At 37.9% G+C, this 25,076-nt stretch overlaps 1 protein-coding gene across 5 annotated transcripts in view; it reads left to right on the top strand.

The window, feature by feature from the left end:
* The window catches only part of npas3 (neuronal PAS domain protein 3), a 333,725-nt gene that overhangs the window by 143,222 nt on the left and 165,427 nt on the right, over positions 1 to 25,076 (top strand). For all 5 annotated transcript variants that reach the window (XM_019349116.2, XM_019349115.2, XM_005455939.4 and 2 more), the window contains one exon: positions 917 to 1,161. In XM_019349116.2, coding sequence (XP_019204661.1) covers positions 917 to 1,161 — 245 coding nt within the window. The remainder of the gene's footprint in view (positions 1 to 916; positions 1,162 to 25,076) is intronic.

Below are 25,076 nucleotides of genomic sequence, written 5' to 3'. Positions count from 1 at the left end.
CTGGTGGCTGTAGTAATTATAATAATGTAGGGAGGAGACTGGGGTTGATAAATGGGTCTACAAAAAATGGAATTTTAACACAGGAGACCAATTTTGCTCAATTTTAGCAAATTATGCATTTTTTTCTTTCACTCACTCAATCAGAGAGCACAAATTGTGCTGTAAATTTTTGTTGGTTACTCTGAGATCACTACTGCATGATTTCACACAGTTATGTAGCAAAAGAAGCAACCTAAGGGGTGTAGCAAGCGAGATTAATGATAGTAATTGATAATGTTCTTTTGTGATGATCATGAATTTGTAAGCTTGTATGCAGCATTACTCTTGTATTGGTGAAGAGGTATGAAGAGGTTTTTGTGTCCTATCTCTCTTCCATCACCCCTAGGCAGATGGCTTCCTATCCCTGATCCTGGTTCTCCCGGAGGTTTCTTCCTGTTAAAAGGGAGTTTTTCCTTCTCACTGTCACTAAGTGCTTGCTCATGCAGGGACAGTGTTGGGGTTGTCTCTGTATGATTATAGAGTGTTTACCTTACTGTATAAAGTCTCTTGAGGTGACGGTTGTTGTGATTTTGTGCAATAGAAATATAATATAACTGACTTGAAATTCAAATGTGTCATCCTTTTCTTCAAGATAAAAATAAGGTTCAAAGCAGTGTTGGTGAAACTGGCCGTGGCAGACAGGTGTTGTGTGTGTCTTCGAGTGCTCGTGTATCTGCAAAGGCATTATTTGAAGATCATTTTAAAACCATAACATATTTGTTACCATACTGTATCTACGGGCATAATTTATAATTTTTCTCTTTTGAATGTTTATTAAGCTTTTTATTCCAGTAACACATGATTACTGAGAATCACGTTCTGCACAACCGTTTTATGTGATCAAGTTTCTTAAAACTTTTTTTTTTACTCCTTACAGGCTGCAGGCTCTGAGGAAGGAGAAGTCACGGGACGCAGCAAGGTCGCGTCGGGGAAAAGAGAACTTTGAGTTTTATGAACTGGCCAAGATGCTGCCACTGCCAGGCGCCATCACCAGCCAGCTGGACAAGGCCTCCATCATCCGGCTCACCATCAGCTATCTGAAGATGAGGGATTTCGCCAACCAGGGAGACCCACCGTGGAACCTGCGAATTGAGGGACCTCCGCCCAACACCTCGGTCAAAGGTAGAATAGACACTGGAAACATGTGGTTCTGTGTATTTACCAAAACAAAAAAAATCAGTAAAAACTTTTAAAGAAAACAGACAGCACTGCTTGTTTAAGGAATAAAACATCTGAAACATAAAAACTCAAATTAAAAATGTTCTTTGTAGTGTAGTTGGTTCGTGTCCTAGCACAAATATATTTCTTTTTCTTTTGCTTGTTGATTATTAGAATCGTGGTATCTTATAAGCCACACATCACCTGCAGAGACTTAGCCAACATCTCAGACCACTGAGCTGCTGCTAACTGACACACTGATTATTTGTTTCTGATGGATCAAAGCCTGAGAAGAACTTTCAAGTTGAACACTTGGTCACTTCAAATCATAATTAAGCTCAGACATACAAATATATGCAAGGTAATAAAATTGCAGGTTACCAGTACATCCACAGTCAGCCTCAAGAGTAAAAAACTATTTACCCTCTGGGCAGCTGGTTCCTACAAATAGAAAACATTACTAATTGATTCCTATCTCTCCATACCTAAACAACAGATTAGATTGCATTTTGTAAAAGGTCAAGCTTAGTACTCGTATACTGCATTGCGGCCATAGGCTACATATTAAAAAAAGGATGTGGTTCCTGTGTCTGAAAAGTTAAACCTATGCTAAAGTCTCCTAAACCTGGATAAGGATTTTTTTTTCTCACTAAGAATAAGCCTGTGGTTCTGTTTTTTTCACCATTCATGCATACTGGAATAGGTTTGATTATGCTTAAAAATCTGTTTTTCACAGATGAAGCAACATTGGTTGCGTATTTAAGAACTGTTGACTGCAAATGACTTGTCTAGCTTTAGCAACTCACGACTTCAGATTTTCTGTCCAAATGGACGTTTAATATGTAATTATAGCTGATTTAGCGAACAGAAAAGGGTTTGAAACTGGCTTGATTCACCGTGTTGTACCGAAACAGTTGTCTGGCAAGAAAATCAGAACCTGTGTGAGAACAGCTTTACTGTGAATTTGGCAAACAGGTGTAACTTGAGTAGTTAGCTGCAAATGATGCATAAGCTAAATACAAAGTGGTGACATTGCTTATTGGAAATAAAAGTAATCCTCAGTAGAATGCAAGTCCGGATTGCACTGGTGCTCAAATGTGGAGATTGACATAATCTAGAGGTATTTGCCACTTCATTAGGGAGTGTTGGGAACCCTGTGTTACACTGTCATAAAAACCACCATAAGAGTGTTAGAATACTACAGCCCAACTCTGGACAGAATAAATCCTTGTTTCATTCTGGACATTTGACCCACTGATAGTGTAATATTTGGACCATAGGCAAAACCAAAACACTGTCCACTTAGCTGACTGAAGCAGCGCCTGTGTAAAATGTAGATATTACGGATGAGAGTAGACCTGACTGAAAGACTTTATGTTTAACTTTGTGTGTTAAATAACTGTTTGATATAAAGTTTTTTTTTTCTTTTTACTTCAATTGTTAACATTTTGGCACTTGTGATTTTTCACTGACTGCAGCAGAAGTGCTTTTCTAAACCCTGTGTATTATATCTAATGGTCAGCAGGGAAAGTCTAGTTGTATAGTCAGCTCTCTTGACGTCTCTTGCTTTCACTAAACACTTTCCTGATGTGTTTATTGTCTCAGTCGGTGGTTTGAAGTTATATTGAATGCAAAAAGATGATTATTTTGTACATTTAGATTTTTCATTAAAGTCAAAAAGGAGGATAAAGCACAGTCTTCCTTGTATTTAAAAAAAACTGCTCACCTCAAAACATCAAAAATATAACTTTGTAAACTGGTGGGCGACTTCATGGTGGATACATCCATTTTTTGAATTTACTGTCAATAATTCCAGTTTTAAAGTATTTAAACCAGAAGTGTCCAACTCCAGGCCTCATGGGCCGGTGTCCTGCAGTTTTGAGATATCACCCTGGGTCAACACATCTGAATCAGATGATTAGTTCATTAAGGCTTCTGGAGAACTTCAAGACATGTTGAGGAGGTAATTCAGCCATTTAAATCAGCTGTGTTGGATCAAGGACACACCTAAAACCTGCAGGACACCGGCCCCTGAGGCCTGGAGTTGGACACCCCAATTTAAGCACTCATAGATGAGTTTCAACTTTTTATGGATTCTGTCAAAAAATATTGCAGTCTTGTTTTAACTTTTTAATTTAAAAGTGAGACAGTTTTTTTTCTGAATAAATAAAGTTACCAACACCTTGCTGGTCCTTTATCAAAGATGCCTTCTTTAATAGATAAAACATTTTCTGAAATTTGTCTGAGACTCCCAGTGAAGTTATTCACAAATTACCTTTTGGTAATGAAAACTCAAATTAAGTGTGTTCTAATATTAGATAGATTCATATGGAGAAAAAAATATAAAGCTTTCAATATTGTTCCACCAGTTTCTTTCTCTTCTTTTTTCCCTGTGCTAATTTCAGCACACAGCCGTTTTAAGTCTTTTTCTTGTCTTTCTGATCCTCACTACATTTTTTATTACTCTTGGACGTTGTGTGTAATTTAAAGATAAAAAAAATAATTTTGAAGTTTTTGCTTAATAACTGTTTTTTTGATTGATTGATTTTTGACCCAGATTACCTCTTTTCACTCAAAAAACTGTCAGTGTAAGCTGAGCCATAGCAACAGCTTTACTGCCCAATTTAGCTTCCACAAAAGCTCATCTTTGTGTCTTCAAACGAACATTTTCATTCAAATGAAAGTGAGCATGCAAACATAGGCGTATCAGGCTTACAGCTAGCAGCATTGCAGTGACTGTGTGGCTCTTTAAACTGCTATCAAACAACTTGCAAAAGCTGCAGAAACGCACCACGGTCTCTCTCTCTCTCTCTCTCACACACACACACACACACACACACACACACTCACTCACACACGGCTAGCTTCAGCGCTAAGTGATTTTTCTGTGAAGGGAACATTAAGCTTTGATGAATTTCTGCTTGGAGTACCAGAGTGTACACAGCACTTGTGAATCTAAGTGGAATTTGCCTTTGAAATGGCCCCTTTGTGCGACGCACTTAAAGGAGAAGAGGAGCGTTTGCTTTTAAAGGGGACATTTGGGCTTGTAGGAATGACCCAAAGATGAAAGCAAATTGTCTGAAATTTCTGGGGGCAACAGTGCGTTTCACTGTGTTTGTGTGTGCTGTAAGAACTACAGTACAACCATATTTACCTGTGAACTGGAGTACACGCAGGGCGAGACTGTAGTTGAGTGTGAGTGAATAAAGTTAAGGTGTATGTATGGGTGTTTCTACACATGAGCACGTCTAATGTGTGTGCTCACACATGCCCTCTCCGCACAACAGCAGATGGCATCATTGTCGGCAGCGCTTTGAAGAGGCACATGCATTTTAATGAACAGAACCGAAATGTATACACCAGATAAATGTGTGCATGTGTGTGTGTGTGTGTGTGTGTGTGTGTGTGTGTGTGAGTGAGTGTGTGCTGGATTGTTTTGGAGCTCTCAGGGCTGTGTGTTGTATATTTCCTGTAACACAGCCCTGCAAAAGACAGCATCATACTAAATCACATTTAACACGTGTGGAGCTAGTAATACTATATGAACAACCCTTAATTTAATTCTTGTGGACATTGACAGTGTTATTATTATTATTTATTCATTTATTTTCAGAACTAAAACTTTGTTATTGCCTCTGTGTGATACTTTCACATAACTCTGTCTAAACTAGACTTTTTTTGTTCATTTATATTAGTTCTGACTGGCAACACTGGCCGTTATAGAGACTGAAAGGACACAATTATCTAACCAATAGAGAAGACTACTCACAGTCCCATTACTACACAGATCAAATCAAACCTGAGAATGTGGATGTCCTAGAAATAAAGACATGAAGACAAGGTCAACAAATCCTCAGTGTGAAAGTCAAAAACACAGAACAGACTTTGCTTAAATAGAAGTGCAAAGAATAACCTACAAGAGCAAAGTGAGGTTTTTATGTTCATACACACACAGGCCAATTCAATCAGACTGTCCCTCTTGTGCACACAACATATACAGTACATGATATGTTTCTCTCTCTGCAAGGTTGTGTGTGTGTTTAGGTTGTCTTTACTCTCTCTCCTATTGACTGACACTAATGAATGAATATCCTCCTCCAGAAGACTGTGTGTGAGTGTGTATGTGCATCCATGCCTATGTGACTTTTTACTTTGTAATTGTTTTGTGTGTTACAGCCTATGTGTGTGCATGTGTGTCTGTGTATGTGTGTGTTTCGCAGTGTTCGGAACAGCAGAGAATTATTGATTTTGGCCTCTGTGTAGCTGCTCTGCATTGGTTCAGGTAATGAAGATCGTTCTGTGTATGTGTGAGTCTGTGTGTGTGTAGTATTCCTACTGATGACTCCATACTCTTTCTGTTTTTCCATCTGACAATATCCTCATTTATTGTGTTTCCCTCCTTGGTTTTATTTTTTCTCCGTCTTCCTCTCTCTTTTTTTGTCTAGTTGTTTTCACTTTTGCACTTTTTCTTGTTTCTTTCTTTTTCTCTTCCCCTCCTCATCCTGCACCTATCTCTGTTTCTTCCTTTTTAATATTTCTTTTCAAAAGGAAGAAGGAAAATGATATATGATTTCTGATCTGATTTTGATCTGTGTACTTGCATTATGCGCTCATAGTTTTTATCCTTTCTCCTTTCATTTCCATTTCCTTTCCCCAACTTATATTTGTCCTCTTTCAGTTATTTTCTCTTTTTCTTCTAACTTCTTTCCCCTTTGCTGTGTTTGTTATCTTTCTTGTTTTGTTCATTCTCTCCTTATGTTTTGTCCTCTTTCCTTTCATCACCCTCTTTCCCTCTGTGTCTTATCCTTTACCCTTTTCTCCTCACACCACCTTCCTGCTTCCTTAATATTTCCTTTTCATCCTTTCCTTTATCTTGCTTCATGCACTATATTCATTTCTCTTTCCCTTTCTCCCCCTCAGTTGATTCTCCTTTCCCACTCCTCTTTGTTATAACTCTTTACTTTCTTAACCTCCATTTTACTTCTTTCTATTTCCTTCTCCCCATTCCCCATTTCCTCCATCCTCTCATTCACTTCCTATAATCACTTTCTTCTACTCCTTCCTTCTTCTTTTTCATTTCTCTCTTCCGTATCCTCCTCCACCCTTGCACTTCATGCCCCTGTACACCTTCCCCTCCTCCCCCATTGACCTTTGCAGTAATTGACCCATCACTTGCTCTTCTACAGTTTAGTGTTGGAGGTTTTGACTTCCTGTCAGTAAGAGTCTCCACATCTGCTACAGGACTCCACACAAACAACTGCGACCTTTGGAGCATCCTGACACCCAGCCCATTTTGTGTGTGTGTGCGTGTGTGTGTAAAAACGATTGACCGCTCACTATTTAAGTGCGTAGGTGAATGTCGGTCGTTGTGTTTATGTGTGAATTTATAGTGGTGTTTGTGGTTGCACATGCAGGTACAGTATGTGTGTCCGGCAGTGTGTATGAAAAGCTTTGAGGGTCTCTGTTTCTGTCTGACAGTCTGGTGTTTGTGCGTGCGTCTGTGTGTGCCTGTGTGTGTGACCCTCTTCGACACCTGGCTATTCATTATGCATGCAGAGAGCAGCAGACACCAAAATGCCACACTTCATGAGCCAGTCTAAAAATCAAGACACACACACTCACTGTACTCCACTCACAAACAAACAATATACGCACTAATCCAAACACACACACTCACATACACACACACACACAAGTTTTACACATACTTTATTCTGACAATATTCAGAGAAACACACATATAAGGATATTAAGAAAACACACAGGTACCTGCATAAATACGAACTCCACCCTACTCCTTGTAAACACACCTTGTTCATATCTGTGCTGCTTTACATTCCTTATAAATATCCTCTCTCTCTGTTATTAAAAGATAAATTATGGCATTTTTTATAAGATCCACATGCCTAGTTATGGCTCAGTGCATGAGCTCACGAGACTCATGAGGAATATCAGGTGTGTGTGGGTGGGTGAATACGAGCTCAGGATCCTTTGCTGCAGTTTTTAATGTGAAAAAATTGTGTATTTTCAAAGTTGTGTTTTAAAAAAACACACTTACAGTAGACTGTGCATACGTAAAAAAAAAAGTTCTGGAACATAAAATATATCAAATCACATCGGATAACATTATCACATTAGTAACAAACTTTGTAACCTTTTTAGTGACCCTATAGTACTATAAAGCCTGTTTTAAAAGTGAAAAACACATTTAGCAGATTACTGGTTTGAAAGAAACTCGTGGCTAAGAACTTTGAAATGTTAGCATATAGCTAATAGATCAATTGGGAACTCTATTCAACAATAGTCAGGGAGACTTTCTTTGGGCCTTTATGACTTTATAGATTTTGCTTGCTAACTAGGTTTGGTAGCATTAACTAATAACTTTACTCTCAAAAAATGCTCCAAAACCAAGCCAGCCGTGCTGGAGAGCATCCTCATTCACAACGTGTAACATACCAACAATTTGTCACGTCCCGAGGCGTCTCATAGTAACGCGAAACGTAACCTTCCGCGTCCGTATGCTATGCTCCGGATTGTGAATGGAATCCAATAGAATGACGCTCCTGGAGGTAACACATGCTCCAGCCATGTTTTCCAGCCCTAACCCTAACCTTAACCATAACCTTAACCGTATCAGATAGTGTTTTCCAATGCAATTCATGATGAAAAAGTAAAATAAATTTACGTGTGGATTGATTCCAAATGGTTCTCATGTTTCCGAACTTTTAAACATACAGACGAATTGTCACGTCCTGAGGCATCTCATACTAACATGAACGGTAACCTTTACCTTTTTTTCACTTGATAAAAGTTAACGTGAGGGTTCCCGATGGTTAGGGACAAATGCAATCGCAGGGCAGGATGCTGTAAACGGACCAAACTTCAGTCAGGAGAACAACTGAGATAATCCATCCAAAATATGAGGTTAGTCTTACTGCTGCATTGCCTGGGCTGTAGTTACATCATAAGATTTTAAAAAACTGAGCTTTAAAAAGAACAGGAGTAATAAAAACTGAGAGAGGCTGACAGTGATCACTGACGGTTTTTCGGGGCTTGTTGAGATTAAACAGAACAAGATACAAAGCATTAAAACATGTTAAAAACACAACAGCCTAACCCAGAAGCAGGATTCATCACGTCATCACTTAAATGCCGGATAGAATGACGATCTCAGTGGTAACACACGCTTTAATCATGTTATCCAGCCCTAATCCTAACCTTAACCATATCAGATGTGTTTTCCAATGCAATTCAAGATGAGAAAGTAAAATAAATTTACATGTGTATTCCAAACGGTTCTCATGTTTCCGAACGCGTAACATACGGATGGGTTGGGTGGCCAAAAGCGTAACATACCAACAATTTGTCACATAGCATCTGTATGTTACGTTTTGGAATGAGAACGTGTTGCGTTTTACCATCTCATCTCCTTCGTGGAATCCACTGAGCAGCGCAGGACTGAGTTTGTTTAGTCTTATTAAGCTACTACCCAAACACATGATTGCCACAAACATGGCAACCTTCGTCTCTGTGATAGTTATAGTCAGAGATGGGCAGTAACGCGTGTTTATTTACAAGTAACGCATTACTGTAGTCCGATTACTTTTTTCAAGCAACGAGTAAAGTAAGGGATTACTATTGCAAAAACGGTAATTAGATTACTGTTACTTTCCCGTAAGCACGCTGCGTTACTGCGTTACTAAAACTGTGATTTTTTTGCGAGAGTGTCTCATGACAATGACGTAAGCGAATGCGACCTTCGTGGCAACAGCTGTGTGCAGATAAACAACGGACAATATAACGAGTACGGGAGAGAGTATGAGCGTGCAGCGTTTAAAGCGTGGAAGTACTGACCTTACTTTGAGTTTGATTCCGTAAAAAGTGACAAAAACATTAGCGTCCGCTGTTCACTGCGTGGGAAGAAAACTTCTTTTTACAGTGAAAAAAACCCTTAACTTCCGAGCAAGCACCGACTATGCTACCACGGAATGGGAAATTCACAGACAAACTCGCGGATTCTTCCACTGACCGCTGCGGCACCTGCACCAGGGCAAACATCCGCCTGTTATACAGGTGAAAATAGAGCAACAGGACCGCTGAGTCTTTGATTTTATTTATTTTCTGCTGCGTTTCACTTGCATTTATTTGAAAGACTGAGTGTAAACACAAAAAAATATTTTATTTTATGTGCTGGAATGTGCAGAAAATAGGTTCAAATGTTAAACAAATTTCTTCCAGTCAGAGAATGTTGCATATAATTTAATTTTTGCTTGATGCATAAAGTTAAAAGATTAAAACTAATAAAACAAGTTTTAAAAAGAGACTTTTCCATTTGATTACATTTTATATGATGAATTAGGCAGAAAAAGTAGAATTGGGCTGAAAGATCTATCGCTTTATCACCTATTCAGGTTGTAAATCATGTTTTTAAAAAGTAACTAACTAAGTAACTAAGTAATTAATTACTTTTGAAAATAAGTAATCAGTAAAGTAACGGGAATACTTTTTTGGGCAAGTAATCAGTAATAAGTTACTGATTACTTTTTTCAAGTAACTTGACCAACAATGGTTATAGTAGAAAATAATTTTTTTCTGATTTCTACAGCTTTGTTTTTCAGTGTATTGCACTGTAGCTATGCATCCTGAGGTTATGAAGGGTGTTTCCCTGAAGAAATTGTACACAAGGTTTGCCTGCTGTGTAAGGTACGGTGCAGCTGCTCTGATGCACTGATAGAGAGGAGCAGCCACACTCCTGTGTAAAAAGATTAACCTTTACTTGACCATCATTCACCATGAACCTGCAGTCCAGGATTTAACTCTACTAATATCAGTACATGTAAATTTTTTCCTTCCCTCTACGGAGATTTCTGTAAGCCCACAAAAAAAAAAAAATTAAAAAATTGCTGTAGCCTAAATCTGATTGAGATGATTCTATATCAAGTCATGTTGTGAAGTATTGTCTGCATTGTTTAGTGTGTATTTATGTGAGTGTGTGTTCCTATCCACTTAGCATTACATACAGCCAGACTGCCGCTTTATACAAAATCAACCTCCTGCTTAGAGAGACTCTAAGCGCTGAGTGAGAGAGAAAGAGACAGAGAGAGCGAAAGAGAGACAAGGGGGGAAAAGAGGCGCATCAGAAGAAAGCGCCTGAGTAGAAAAATGAGAGGGATAACGACAAGACGGGGGAGAAAGAGAGAAAAATAAACGAGATAGTCAATTAGAGAGACAGAGGCTATCAGTGAGGCTGAGAGAGAGAGGCAGAGAGACAGAGAGGGAGAGCAGCAGGAGTCTCGTCTCGTTATGATCCATCTCGTCTCTTTGTACCAGCTGACGTTTTTATGATGCGGCCTGCTGGCTGGGCTAATGGCTTCCTCCATTATACTGAGGGAACACAGTGACCCCGACACCCGGATAAACACAGCACTCACATCAAACCCCTCCCACCTGCCCAGCCCAGCCTGCAGACTGCAATCCGACAGTGAGTCAGCGATGAAGCTCGTTTCAAACCGAGAGATGGAGAGAATTTAAAAAAAGGTACAGAGATAAGTTGTTCCCCAAACACTAAAAGGTTTCCAACAGACATCCACTGCCTGCTGTATGGCAGGGATTTTTTAGTAAGTACCTGTTGTCAGAACTGTATTCATTCAAAGGTAAAGCAGCTCAACGCCAAAAAGGAAAGGACTTTCCAGTTAAATTTTGAATATTTATAGCTTTTATAGTTGTGTATAGTATTTTAGATTATACATGACTTGATGAATTGTCAAAGGTCAAGGGCTTTTTTTCAACTTGAAATATAGTCTTCAAGTATAGGAGTTCAACACTGTCGAACTAAAGGTAACTCTTTTTAAATTAGATTTTCCTGATTACCTTCATCTAATGTTCAAACAGAAAATCTCACACCAGTAACAGAAGCTCAACTTTCTGAAATGACAGGACAGACCCCCCCCCCCGAAGAAAGACTAATTAAATTTAAGTTGCATATCAGGCATCCATGCAGGTTACATGATGGGGCTTCAGTGTTCATCCCCACCCATACAGGAAGCGATTCACATGTCACATTGCTTTGTTGCAGATGGTTAAATATCATTCACTTAAGTTAAGTATCCTTCAGTCTTATTAGCAGTCATTTCAATTGCTCACTCCAAAGCTAAGAAAAGTTTAATTCAGGGTCCTCCCAACTTTCTGCTGCCAGTGGTTATTTGGCCCATGGTTGATTGAAGCTGGTGAATGTCATTAACTTAACAGTTGTCTGGACATCCTCACATTATTGCTTTTGCATGTGGACAAAATTTTTTATCATGAGTTTAATATTCTTTGCTATCTATTAGAAATGACAAAGTTCTTTAGGTGAACTCCTTTTAATGAATGTCATATACTGCAAGATCTTTCAAAGATAGAATTCAATTTAAAGCTGCTCCTTGTGGAAGTACATTTAAAATATGGATGTGACTGGTGCAAATTTAAAAGAAACATTGTGTTTTTGTAACTTCAAAGCTATCTAAGATCAAATATAGTAATCTGAAACGTTTTTCACTTGAAGTTTTCAGAGTGTGGATTTTAAGATGCATATTATCTGGATTTGTTTTGACAGATTAGACTTGCTCTAACAGCTCATTGTTTCTTTCTGTAAACTAACAACTCGAATCTCCTTCCAGCTGTTGCATTCAGGTTAGACGTCATTTAACAGCAGGCTCAACTTCCCACTGATATCTGAAATAAGACAACACAACTCGTCTTCTAAACTAAAGCGCAGCATGTGTGATCGAAACCATATAAAACACAGGGCCTCCGCTATTTGCATTACATCATGTACACACTGGGTGATAATTGTTATGTCTTTCGCCAAAATACCCCCTATCTAGTTGTAATCATTGCAGCTTTTTACCCTCGGATCTCATCTTAAACATAAAAAGAAAGAAGCGAGGCAGCTCCTACTTCTCAGCATAATAAACTTGTCAAACGCAGCTTTGGTTCTCTCACTGCAAAAACCTGTGGCGCTCCTACCGGCCCCCGGCTTAGCCCCGTTTGGCTCTGCAGCCGACACGCCGCTCCATCCGCTGGCTAAAACCACTCCCCTTGCATGCTCGCACTTAATAAACAGAGGGTAATTTGGCCAGCTGCGAGTGTGAGATGTTTTGATTCCCGAGTCACAGTGTAAAGAAAAATGGAATGACAGAGGGAGAGGGAAACAGCAGTAATTATAAAACTAATTACCAAATGCTGATGATGCCCATAGGCTTTGCATAACTAAATTTAGACGAGGAAATTGCTTTCGGCCGCCGACGTGGCTGCTGGGCATTTCGTTCATCTTTTCTTTTTTTCTTAATTCTTCTCGTCCTGCCTGCTGTCACACACTTGCACACTGAAGAAAAAAAATAATCACCATGGAAACAATTATTCAAACACCTATCTTTTTCTCTTTATTTTTTGTTGGCAAACACAAAATGGCTCCGGGAAGTGTTGTTGTCCAACAATGTAGTGTAATGACAGAAAATATAGCTGCTTGTTTCTGTTTACCCCGTGAAAGACATAGCAATTAACTACAACACAGAGATGCTCACAGAGAAACTAAGAGACATTCACTTATTGAATCAGGCTGTGCTGCTCTCTGCGGGTTTGCATATGAAAGACGTGTTTTTGTCTCGCCGAGTGTCTGCACAGATTTCTACATAGCTGAGCTCTGACGCCTGATTTTCCTCTGGAATGATTGCAGAAATGTCGACTGTTGGTTTAAGTTTCTATTAGATCCTACTTTGATCAGTCCAGCGTGAACAAGAAGAGTGTCTGAATAAGTGTTGAAGCCAAAGTGGTGTGACTGACTAAACTAAAAGAATTTACAGGGAAATATCTATCACAGATAGAAGCCTAAAAAAATGGAAATAAAACAAGTGAATGTAAAGCAGGGATTATACTTATTTGCAGAGTAAGACAGATGTATACACCACGGTCAAGTAAGCATTCCTGTTATAACTCTCCTAAACTACTTCTTCTCCGCCTGATTGGCACATTGGTGCATTATAGTGTAGTTTCTCAACAGAGGAGTTCTAGCATGCTTGCAGATGCAGAAACACCTTTAAGTTGTTGGGACTACCTGAACTGGTTCCTCTGCAACTTGGCTTTGTTTCTCCAAAGCCCTGTCCACACAGGAAGCTCACAGATGGTTGGTCTTCCGTTGGTCTGTGGTTGCCTCATCAAGTCTAGTTGTACAGTGCAAAGCACTGTCTAACATGTTAGTCCAAATTCCACAACTCGTTTGAGGTCTGGTGATTGCAAAGGCTGTAGCACGCATAACACATTATTTTCTGACTTATTTAACCAGTCAATTAATTAATTAAAAATTAATTAATTAAATTGTATTTATATAGCGGCAAGTCACAACAACAGTCTCCTTAAGGTGATTCAGTGAGACATTTGCCCCTTGATGTGAACAGTGTTGTTCTAGAAGAGTCCATCATGGTAGAAATGTTTCATTATGCTAACCAGCAACCACATTGGCTTTGGAAGGGAGTACCTCGTTATAAACTCCCAATGTAAAATGCTTAATTTCATAGGCAAAATGGATATGTTTAGAGACAAATACAATAAATGGTTTTGTTGTCCAATCTTTTTAAAACTCAACCACTTGGATTAATGGTTAGTTCGGCACATGGCCACTTTGATTAATAGTCCCTCAAAGGAACTCGGGATCTGATTTAGAGAGCCCATTGAAAGCACTGTTTAACCTCGCTCCATTGTCCTTATTTATTTGGTTAGATTTGGTGACAAGATTTCCAAATGTATTTCTTTTGAGAAAGACTGCGCTTTTAGCTGTTCTTTTAACAGGCACTGAGAAACGCTCAGTGCAAATGAAGAACATCTTTTGGTCTTCCACAGATCTTTGCCCCTTAAACAGTCATTTTAGATATATGACCTTTTCAATGCGAGAACCTTCTCAGCCAGGTTTGCACCTATCCTTATGTGTTTTTTTAATACATTTCATTAGTCATTTGTTGACTCTAGTTAGTCTGTGAAAGCATTTCAAGGGCCACTGATGACAATTGAGAGAAACAAATGAAATCCTTTAAAACATAACAAAACCTGGAAAAGCTGAAAGAGCCTGAAAACCTTTGGAATGTGTCACATTTATGTTGTCATTGCAAGTATGTTTTGCTAGTCTGACCTTTTTTCCCATCATGCCTAAGATTTTGTTTCCCAGAAGTCCCACAGTCATTGGTATCACTTTGTATTAATCATAGTGATACTCTTGTGAAGGACATTTACCCATTAGAGCTGATGTCCTTACTAACCCAGTTATACATCTAATGTCCTTTCTAATCTGTTTATCCCGCTTTCCCTCCATACCAGACAAATGGGACATTATTGGCTTATGTACTGCACACTGTAAGGCCCTCAGCAGTCAATCATCCACTCTAATATTCAGAAAGGCAAGCTTTGACACTGAATTAAAACCGACATGAAAAGCATGTGTTAAACAAAGTAAAGTATTTCCAATCAGGTGTAATTGGCCTGTCGGAGCCAGCGGTGATATATGTTCCTAATTAGTTAAGCGGCCTCGGTTTGTCTCAAAGGGTGTTTTTTATTTTTTAATTATTTTTTCCTCTCCTCCCACAGCTGATCGTGCATCAAAATGTCAAAATAAACTGGGGAATAAGAAGCTTTTTAAAAGCTGCAGCACCGATTGCCAATATACATGATTGGACTGGATGGGAGTTGAGGGAGTAGGCAGGGTTGGAGGGTTTTACCTATCAAATTCTCTTGGTATTTAGGCTATACGCACCAATGAATAGTCATTAAAATCCAGTTTGATGTGAAAAAGATATTCTTGTTTTTATTTTGACCATGTGTTTGGTGATAAGAAAAAGCTGGGGCTGTGTTTTAGGGATAAACCCAACCAAGGACTTTTTAAATGGGTGGCACTGAGGGGAGTACGAGCCCGTAAATAATTAAATAAACTATGAGTTTTAAATTTAAATAAATAATTAAATATACAGATGAAGTATTTTTAATTATCACTAAAACTTTCAGTCCATTATATCATATTTCTGACTAATGTATTATTATTATTTGAAATAATCCACCGAAGAAGACCACATTTGTTTTTCCCCCAAACCTGGACTGGGTAATCTCAGTTCTCAGTTCAGATAGTAAAGAGTCTTGTGAGATCACTTGACACATCTCATCTGCTGTTATCACAAGATCTTAATATAAAATTGTCTTGAGATTAATTTTAGAAGGCATTTATAAATGTTTAAAAGAAAAAAAGTTGAGCCAAGCATCAAAAAGCTGGTGGTACTAAAAGGAAACAGCTGGAGGAATATTTTGCAACTAATTAGGCTGACTTGCTACAGGTCAGTAACATGACTGGGTGTAAAAAAAGAGCATCTCAGAAAAACAAACTATGTCTACAAAAGGTGGAACAATCTCAGAATAATGTTCCTCAATGTAAAATTTCAAAGACTTTGAATATTTCATCATGTAAAGTACATAATATCAAAACAATCCAATAATAGATGTCCATGATCCTCTGGTCCTCAGGCAGCCCAGCATAAAAACATGCATGATTCTGTTACGGAAATCAGTGCATGAGCTCAAGAACGCTTCCAGACTATAATTTTCTGTGAAAACAGTAAGCCATCCGCCATCCATAATGCAGATCAAAGCTCTATCATGTAAAGATGAAGACACATGAGAATGGGGCTCAGAAATGGCACCATCTTCTCTGGGCTCATTTAAATGGATGAGGCAAAGTGGTCAGATGGATCAGATGATGAAACTCTTTTTGCGTCCTCTGGACTAAAGACAAGAGGCACCAGCTGGCTCATTAGCAATGACAATTCTAAACTTCAACTAATATGAACTATTATGAAAACACCATGACTTCATACGAGAACTGTCAAGGTACTGAACTGGCCTGCTTGCAGTCCAGACCTTTCAACAACTGAAAACACTTGATGAAGCATCTGACGAAGACAGGACTACTCATCTCCTTGAATCCTGTATCAGATAAGTTCCCAGAGACGTGTTCCTGCCATTAAATTTAGAAGACCTTTTATTTTCATTCTAAATGATACATTTTCTCAGTAAAAAACATTCCACATGCTATGAACTGAGCGTTTGTTTTTTCAGGGGTCAAAACTGCTACTAAACCCACAACAGCAGCACACTGCAGGTATGTATATGCACTTCTACATATCTCAGTGCGTTGCTTAGGATATACAGCTGTCCTATGAAATAAGTAAGACATTTTAAAATGTATTTTTAACTTTGTAAGACAAGATTTAATCTGTAGTAGATACTTGTGGTTTTAAAGCTAAGAACAACATACAATAACGAATTTATTTACCATTAAAAACATGCTTGGTTTTGGTTCTTTAATGGACATTTTTATAGGCTTTTATCATATTTTGCGAGTCTCCTTTCATCATTGTCTTATTATGCTTTTGTTTGGTTTGGGTTTTTTTTTTTGCATTTTTCTTATATGTCTCTGTGTTACAATATATTGCTTTTATCATTTTATTATTCATGTTGACATTTTTTTGCTTAGTATTTTTGTAATGTCTTTTTTCATTCTATACATTTTTTGCCCTTTTCAAGCTTGTATTCAGCATTTGTCTGTTAAAACACTTTTTAGTGCTGCTGTGCAAGTAAAGTTATAATTGTTAGTATTATAATATAATTCTAATTACATATTGTTAACTCCAAAGAAGGACAGTGTCATGCTAGAAGATGGCTGCAATAATCAAAACTATTGATAGCTTTGAATTGTCTGTAAGACCTCCACTCAGCACTGTTATTACCTTGTTTACGCCCTGTCACTCACACAAACTCGCAGCAAAAAGATAAACTGGCGGGGGCATACACAGAGATAAATACATACACTCGGCTGCACTCTCTGATCGAAACCATTGGATTTAATGGATTTTTACAATTTAAAATGTTACAGGGGAGAGTTAGAGGACACTGAGAGAGAGAGGGAGATGAATGAATCAGAAAGAGAGAGAGAGAAGGGAGAGAGGGAATTAGATAAACTTGTGGGGAAGAGAGAAGGGGGCCAAGCTTGTGTTTGCTGGGCTGTGAAGCATTCAGCTGTACCACTGTCTGAACGCTCCGTTAGCAGTCCAGCCATTTCTTAATAACACTCATAACTGCTCTCTCAAACCCTTCTCCTTCTCCCATCTCTCTATCCTTCCATCCATCTCTGCCTCTGTCTACTCATCTTACAACTCCATCTTTCTCATTTCTGTATATTTCTTTCTTTATGTTTTTATATTTTTTTCTATGCTAGTTTAAATTTAGAGGAGCTGGAAAATCAAGATTCAAGGAATTTCTTCCCTCAGAAAATGACCCAGAAAGTGACCCAACCAAGTAGTCTTTGAAAAGTGAAGGCAGAGTAAAAACCTCCTGCCTAAACCCAAATGTAGATTTTTCTTTACATCTCTACAGCTCTAAACTATACATCATTTGTGGAATGCTCACTGGGGTCATCATAGGTGATATAAAATGTTTGACATTTAGCAATTTAAGATTAGGTTAATGTTATAGTATAATCATTGTTAACAATTAAGCAACATACTTAAATATATATTTAATGGTAACTGGTTGTTGTGGAGGAAATAATTATTGTATCCCCTGCTAAATTGGTAAGTTGTAATGTTTGCACACATTAGTGTGGAAGCACAGAGGTTTTTGCACTTTTTTAAATTCTTCATTTTTGTATTTAGTAGCAAGTTGAACAAAATTCCAATGCAAATCTTAATTCAGATGAATTCAGTTTTATTTATATAGCTCCAAATCACAACAACAGACCAGTTTTATTGTAAGGTAAAGAACTTACAATAATACAGAGAAAGCCCCATCAATCAGACAACCGCCTATGAGAGAGCACTTTGGCGACAGTGCGAAGAAAAAACTCCCTTGTAATTGGAAGGAACCTCCAGCAGAACCAGGCTCAGGGAGGAGCAGCCATCTGCCACAAAAGGTTGGGCTGAGGTGAGGGAGACAGGACAAGAGACATGTTATGATAGAGAGCCAGAGATTAACAACAACTCATGATTAAATGCAGATGGAGATGGATGTTAATGGAGAACATAACATAACATGCAGTGAGATGATAAAATGAGCATAATATATATCAAAATTCAAAGAAATTGTGTTTATAATAATTTAAAAACAACAGATATTAATAATCGTTGTATTTTTGATACTAATTGATTTAGACTGGACCATGGAGGAGATACTTAGAGACATGTATATATACAAACACTATAGTCATTATAAGATAAAATTAAATACAAAGTAATAATACAAATGATAACTTTTGGCACTTCAGTGTTTTTTTAAATACTTCTGCTATATTTCATTCCTTATGCTAGTAAAATTCCCACTTTGTTTTTGTCTCCTCTTTGCTGCTATCCTAGTTCTCTTTCTTTGACGGTCCCTCTAGTTTTTTTCCATCCCGATTATAGACAGGTGTATACAGTGTCATTTAGTAATATCTCTGATTAGCACGCCATTAGGATTTACGTAGCTATAGCTAGCACCCGACTAATTAGCATGAACACCCACGCATAGCCTTTTCACTTCTGGCCTTTGCAGTCTTCAAAGAACCCCGTATGCTTAGACCGGGTTGGCCAGGTCCTTCGAATGATGCATCTGCTAAACTGGAACATAACTACAGTGTCTGAAATTACTATTGCAGAAATGACTTTCCTAGTGAAGCAAACTTAAGTCGTTCATTTCCCATCCTTCTTTCCTTCTTTCTCCTTTCTTTTCCTTAATTCCCTGACTTTAGTTGATTTAGCTGGTTTCTAACAGTCTTTTTTTGTCCTTTTAGTTTTTTTTCAACTATTTTTTTTACATTTTCTTCCTTTCCCTTTGTTTTTTCAGTATCTATTGTATTCCTACTTTTCATCCATCTGTTTTTGCTTCCTTAATTCTGATACTACGTCCTACCCCTGGCTCCTTTCACATATTCCTCATCCCTTCCTCCACTCCGTCCTTCCTTTATGTCTTCATTTTCAAACCAAAGACAAGCTGCTGCTGAACTAATTGCAGCTGTTGTTTTCTAACCACAGCACTATAGCTCTTCTGTTGTATGTCATTGTAGTGAAGATGAAAAAAATGTTGCTTTGAGGCTTAAAGCAGAGAAAGTTCATTTCAAAGCCATCTGTCCCTCAGGACGCTGATTAATTTGTTGGCGACTGCCTGTCACTCAGACTGTTTGATCTGTTCGCTTAGTAATTGATTTTTTAAAATATTTTTAAAGAGAAAAAAAAAACACAAGCTAAATTGACTTTGATGAGGCTGTTGATCAGAAGGACTTTCTTATTTTTTTTAAGTAGCAGTGTTTAGTCTCGGCTGAATCAGAGGAAGGGGGTAAATATGGTAGCTGTGCTTTTTTGAAAGCCTATCTGATGTGAATGTTCTCTGCCAGTGTTTTTTACTTTGACTCAATTTGTTGTTCCCTGTAGAGATGTATTCCCTCAACTTGGAATTTTTAATTCATTAGTTTAAGTGCAAATAAGAGCTTTGAAAAGATTATATACTATATTGTGCTAATTATGGTGCATTGCTGACCTGTTAATCTCTCACAACGGTGGAATGAGTCAATTTGAAAGAAAATGGATTCTTTCATTAAACACCTTGTGTTCAACTTCTGCTTGAATTACATTGTAAAAAAATGACAAATGACCAAAATGGCTCTTATAAGTGGGACAAATTATAGGTTTTGTAAGTGCAATAGTGTTTTTTGTGGTTCAAGGAAACTGGGGACAACTGCTGACATGATTATGAATATCACTTGGATGTGATGATTGATCAGACCAAACTGGAACAAACTTCAAACTGTTAGTCTTTTTCAACATATTGCATATCTCTAGCTGTGACAACTGGTTAACAACTTTACCTGAATGGCTGACGTATCTTCATCCAAAGCTTAAACTCACATGAGTGGCAGAGTTGGATCATCATTTATAGTTATTTTACTCTGTCTGAAAATGGATGCCTACGCCAGGTATATCCTGTCGAATTTGAGACTGTCCCAGATGAAACATGAGTAATGTGAAAGAGTCTTGACACCATCTTTGGTCATGACTCCAACACTGTGTTCCTACCTTTTTATGGTAGGACACTGGTGCAACAAAACTTGAAAAAAAGCTTGGACACATGGGAAGAAGAAAGAAGATTGACATCCGTATGTTTTGGCCCCAGTTCATTGGGTTTTAGTATGGTACAGTCTACATGCATCAAACTGATGTACATGTTTATTAGATCCTTGTCATACAGCACAGTGGGGCTTGCAGTAAATTTTTTTCAAAGCTGAAATTGCACTGTGTGTAGAAACCATAACATAAGTTGGTTGAAGACTATTCATTTTCAAGTGTGTCTGAACCTGGTATAAAGTATGAAGTCCATAATCCGGACTAGACATTTTATTGGACAACTCATGTGACTGCTACTCTTTGTCTTCTATGCTAGCATTGTTAGGTCACAGTTTGGAGACTGATACATGTGATGCAGTTTAAGAATTCTTAGAAGTGTTACATTATTTTGACATTTCTTTCAGGGTGCAAGTCAGTGTTTGCCACAGTTGCCTGTCATGCTTAGGTAATTGTAGAAAACTAGCCACAGTACAACATAATCTGTGTGTCTCACACATTGCTTTCTTCTAATTCAGAGGTGAACAGTGATTTTGATTCAATTACTTTTGTCATACAGACGGGGAACTTCTAAGTAGGAGTTTCTAAGAAGCATCTGTAGCTCAGGAGAGCTTTTAAAAAGCATGCTGAGGTTCAGAACTGTTACTGTCCTATGGGTGGAATAAGACAGATTTAATAGTCTTTACAACTTACCAATATGCAGCTAAGCCTCCTCTCTAAGAACGTGCATGTACGAACAGGGTGGAAGCATTCACACAAACATTCATCTATAAAGGAATTAATCAGTCAATTTTTATTTAGAGCAGCTTTTCTACAGGTTACCAGGGTTTTACCATGATTTCCATATGATAAATGATTCCATATGATTCATATGATTTTTATGCAGGTGCACTGTGATCTGTGGTTTTGGTTCCATGACATTTAGGTTCTAACCATAGATTACAGAAGAGAAACACGACACTCAAATAATCCTGAATTCTTCAACTGCATATATGGCTGTTTTTCTTCCTTCTGTGGCAAATTCTGTGATTTTTTGATTGACCAATGATTCCCTAAAATGACACTTTTTAAATTTAATTTAGATTATACTTCAGAATAATTGTCCTAATAAATGCCCAAAGGTGTTTAACCCTGAGATCTATAGTTCTTCATAGGTGGCAACCCAAACCCCATATTTTGGACAAATAAAAACTTTTTATTAGAAAAATGTAAATATCTTTTTATGTGTGTCAGTTAGTAAGATTATTTTCTTCTTTCCTGGTTTGCCGAAACTTGGAAAAACAAGTCTACAGTTAGAGGTAGGGTGATCCACGATGATGACTCAGACCTCAGAGGGTTATAGTTTGCTGTCAAATGGTGAGACTTGCTTCTAGAAGAACTTTAGTCTAAGCCTACAGAGGGAATTTCAATATGAACGCTCCAGTATGTCATGGCTGGAAAGAAACATCATACCCCAAAAGATGCAAAAATGTTCTTTTTCTGATTGTTGCATTTTGTTTTTCCCTACATTTAAAAGCAAATGTTTCAGTTAAAACTCTGATGAGTCGAGTAAAAATATGAGGTGTATCATTTCTTATTTTCTTCACAGCATTGCATCACTCAACAGCATTGTTACTGTCCTACATATGCTGATGCATACATGCCTTCAACGCGACAATGACACATTTCAATACATAAAAACCGACGGGGTTTCAGAGAAGAGAAGCACTGACTGCGATTCTCACTGTGTTCTCTGGGATCTCTGTGCTGTGGCAGGTCAGAAGACTAATGTTCTCATCATTTACTGCCTCAGTTACATTCTTCTATTTCCTCTGTTTGTGTGTTGATTCTCATCTCCATAGACACATACACACAAACTTGTGCGTACAAACTGATAGCATTGCGGTTAAGACTAATGAGAGCTTTGCGACTCTGTGTATGTTTGTGCAATACCTGATGTTATTAAATGATATCAACATCAAGGCTCCTGTTTGAAGTTAAACTTCTCCTTTTTGTTCTCCCTCTCTTTCTCTTCCTCCACAACCTGCCCGACACACACATACACTATGATTGTACTTTGTAACTTTCTGTGTGTGAGAGAGTTTATTGCAGTGTTATCAAGCTTCTGCATCAGTTCTGAACCAGTGTGTATTTGTGTGTGTGTGTGTCCTATCAGTGCTGTGTCTCAGTGTGGGGATGAGAGCCATACATCATAGTTGTACTGTACCAGATAGTTTATCACACAGAAACACACATCGACAAAAGCAGAAAAGCAGACACACACACATGCACACACTTGGGTTTCAAACAGATTCGTATTGTTTTTTTAAATTAATTTGCAGGGTTTAAGTGAATGTTTGCCATGACACTTTTCTTCAAATGCAAAGTTCTTTTATTCTTTTGTTTCTTTTATACTATATTCAGATTTCAGTGATATGGCAGCGTGACCAAAGCACATAGGGTATCAAGGCCAAATATGGGCGTTTAGCATGACAATGGATGGTTTAATAACATGCAGTTTATCAGAGTAGACGGCAGCCAATACAGCGTCTTGGAAGCCACACAGTACTCAGTCATTGTTTTTTTTATCTTCTCTTGCCTTCTACAAAACAAACCATGACAGACTGTACTGTACCATACATGTACGGTTTTAGATACTGGTGATCGCCTACAGATTTGTTTCCGGGAGTCTTTTCAGTCAGCTTTAAATAAGCACAGACTGAGGCGATCTGATCAACCATCAGCTGCAAAATAACACGTGAAAAGCAGTTTAATATAATGGTGGATCAGCATTTAAATGGTGGGTGATGCCAGAAAATACAGTGTTATTTTATCAATTTAATTTTGATTTATTCCTGCATTAATTCATACAAAAAAAATCTGGGGTCCCTATAAGTACGTAGAGTTGTAAAGAACGTAATTATTTTCATCCCTGCCAAAATTATCTTTTCTTCTTTCCTTTAGTTCAAGGCAAACGGACAGCAACACAGAGAGGAGACATATGAAAATGATTTTTTGCCTCAAGATTAAAAACAAATTGAACATTTCTTTCTTAAAGACAGATCTCAGATAAAATAATTAAAATAATTAGTTCTCTACTGTGTTTAATGGGGCAGTATTGTTGGAAAAACGGAACATCTCAATATAGTGGTAAAGTAGAATGGTTTGAAGTTTGATCTCTTTGGCCAACAACTGAACTACATTTTGTGTATACATGAAATTCAGCATCCTTTCTCAATTTATTGGATTAAAGTTCTCTGAAGGAAATCTTTTGTTTCTGTATTTGTATTCTTGGTTGAAGAAAGTAATAGTTCTTTATATTTTTGTTTCTTTTCTGTGTTGTTGAAAGATCTGGGCCTGTCCCATTCCTGGTATGACCTTTGGGTTTATAAAGGAGCTCTATGGCAATATTAAAACAGGAGTCATCTGCAGTTGTTGCAGCTTTTTTATGTCTTCCTGAAACATGGCATTCATTAATGACATTATGAAGTACAGTGTTGTTAATGACACTTCCTCACACTCGCTGTTTAATCAAAACCACTCAGTGTCTCTTTAATGATGCTTCCTGGTGTGTAACCATCTGTTGCATTGGGGCAGATGCACAAACACCCAGTGAATTGTGGTTCTAAAGTAATATTTGACTCGTTTTAAGGCATTTTGCATGCCATGCTTCATCGCAGGTAAACATAGAAGTGTGATGTCATTCCATCTATCTAAACTCTGGCAAAATGAGTTTCTCAACAGCAGCTAGTGCTGGGAGATTAATAAGAAATCTGCTAGAAGATGAATAATTTTGCTGCCCACTGACGAACCACAAAATATCAGCAAAAAAACTTGATAGACTGACGTGAAATTTACTGATCGCATTTTTATGAACGAACACTGTCCCACAAAGTGTTAAAAATCCTTAAAAAAAGTGATTTATTTTCTTTGAGAAACTTTGAAGAAGTGATGAACATGTTATTATGGCAGTTTAATGAATCATTACTGGTCAGTTTAGGATGTTCCCTACTTCAGTATCAGTTGATCAATTCTTATGTGTTATTCTGATATGAAGCAGTGACACAGATCAGATGCTGTTGTGCTAAAAATGGTTTTGTGTATTATTTACTTATTTAAGTTTTATCTCAGTGTGATGCAGGCGGCAGATATCTGCTCCATTTACAGCAAAAAAGATACGCACTCTGCAGCCTTACCTGTCCTCACGATCTCTTCTATATGTTCTTTGCTGAAACATATTTTGTGTCCTCAAATCTTTTCTATATATTTCTTTCCTATTTCCAAAGTCTTTCTCTCTCCATTTCCTTGATTTCACAGCAGCGCTATGAGTGTGTGTGTGTGCAGTCACGCTGTCAAGCTGTGGCGCTAATCGATTAACGCCAACATGTCTCAACCAGCATCACATTAGTCAACGTCACACACCGCCACCTGCAGAAAAGTGTGTGTGCGTGTATGTGTGTGTATGCTCAGTTTAGTTAAGCATGAGAGTCCACAGGTGATTACACTCTTTGCAGATATGAAGGTGCAAAGGGATGTGGAAGAAAAGGCAATGAATTGTAAAACAGAGTGTTACAGGGAGGAAAATCCAGAAAGTGAGAAAGAGGAAGGAAAGAAGTAGAGGCGGATGGCATGTGAAGGAAAACAGACATAACTTATATGAGTTGGAGGGGAAAATAACACTGCTCTTAGAGCTACACACCAATATTAAATTTGTCTTTTATTAGTTACAGATCTGTTGTG

This window comes from Oreochromis niloticus, linkage group LG19 (genome assembly GCF_001858045.2).
Source record: "Oreochromis niloticus isolate F11D_XX linkage group LG19, O_niloticus_UMD_NMBU, whole genome shotgun sequence".
Classification (NCBI taxonomy): domain Eukaryota; kingdom Metazoa; phylum Chordata; class Actinopteri; order Cichliformes; family Cichlidae; genus Oreochromis; species Oreochromis niloticus.
Note: the sequence above shows the minus strand (reverse complement) of the source record. Positions and strands in the feature narration are given on the sequence as shown.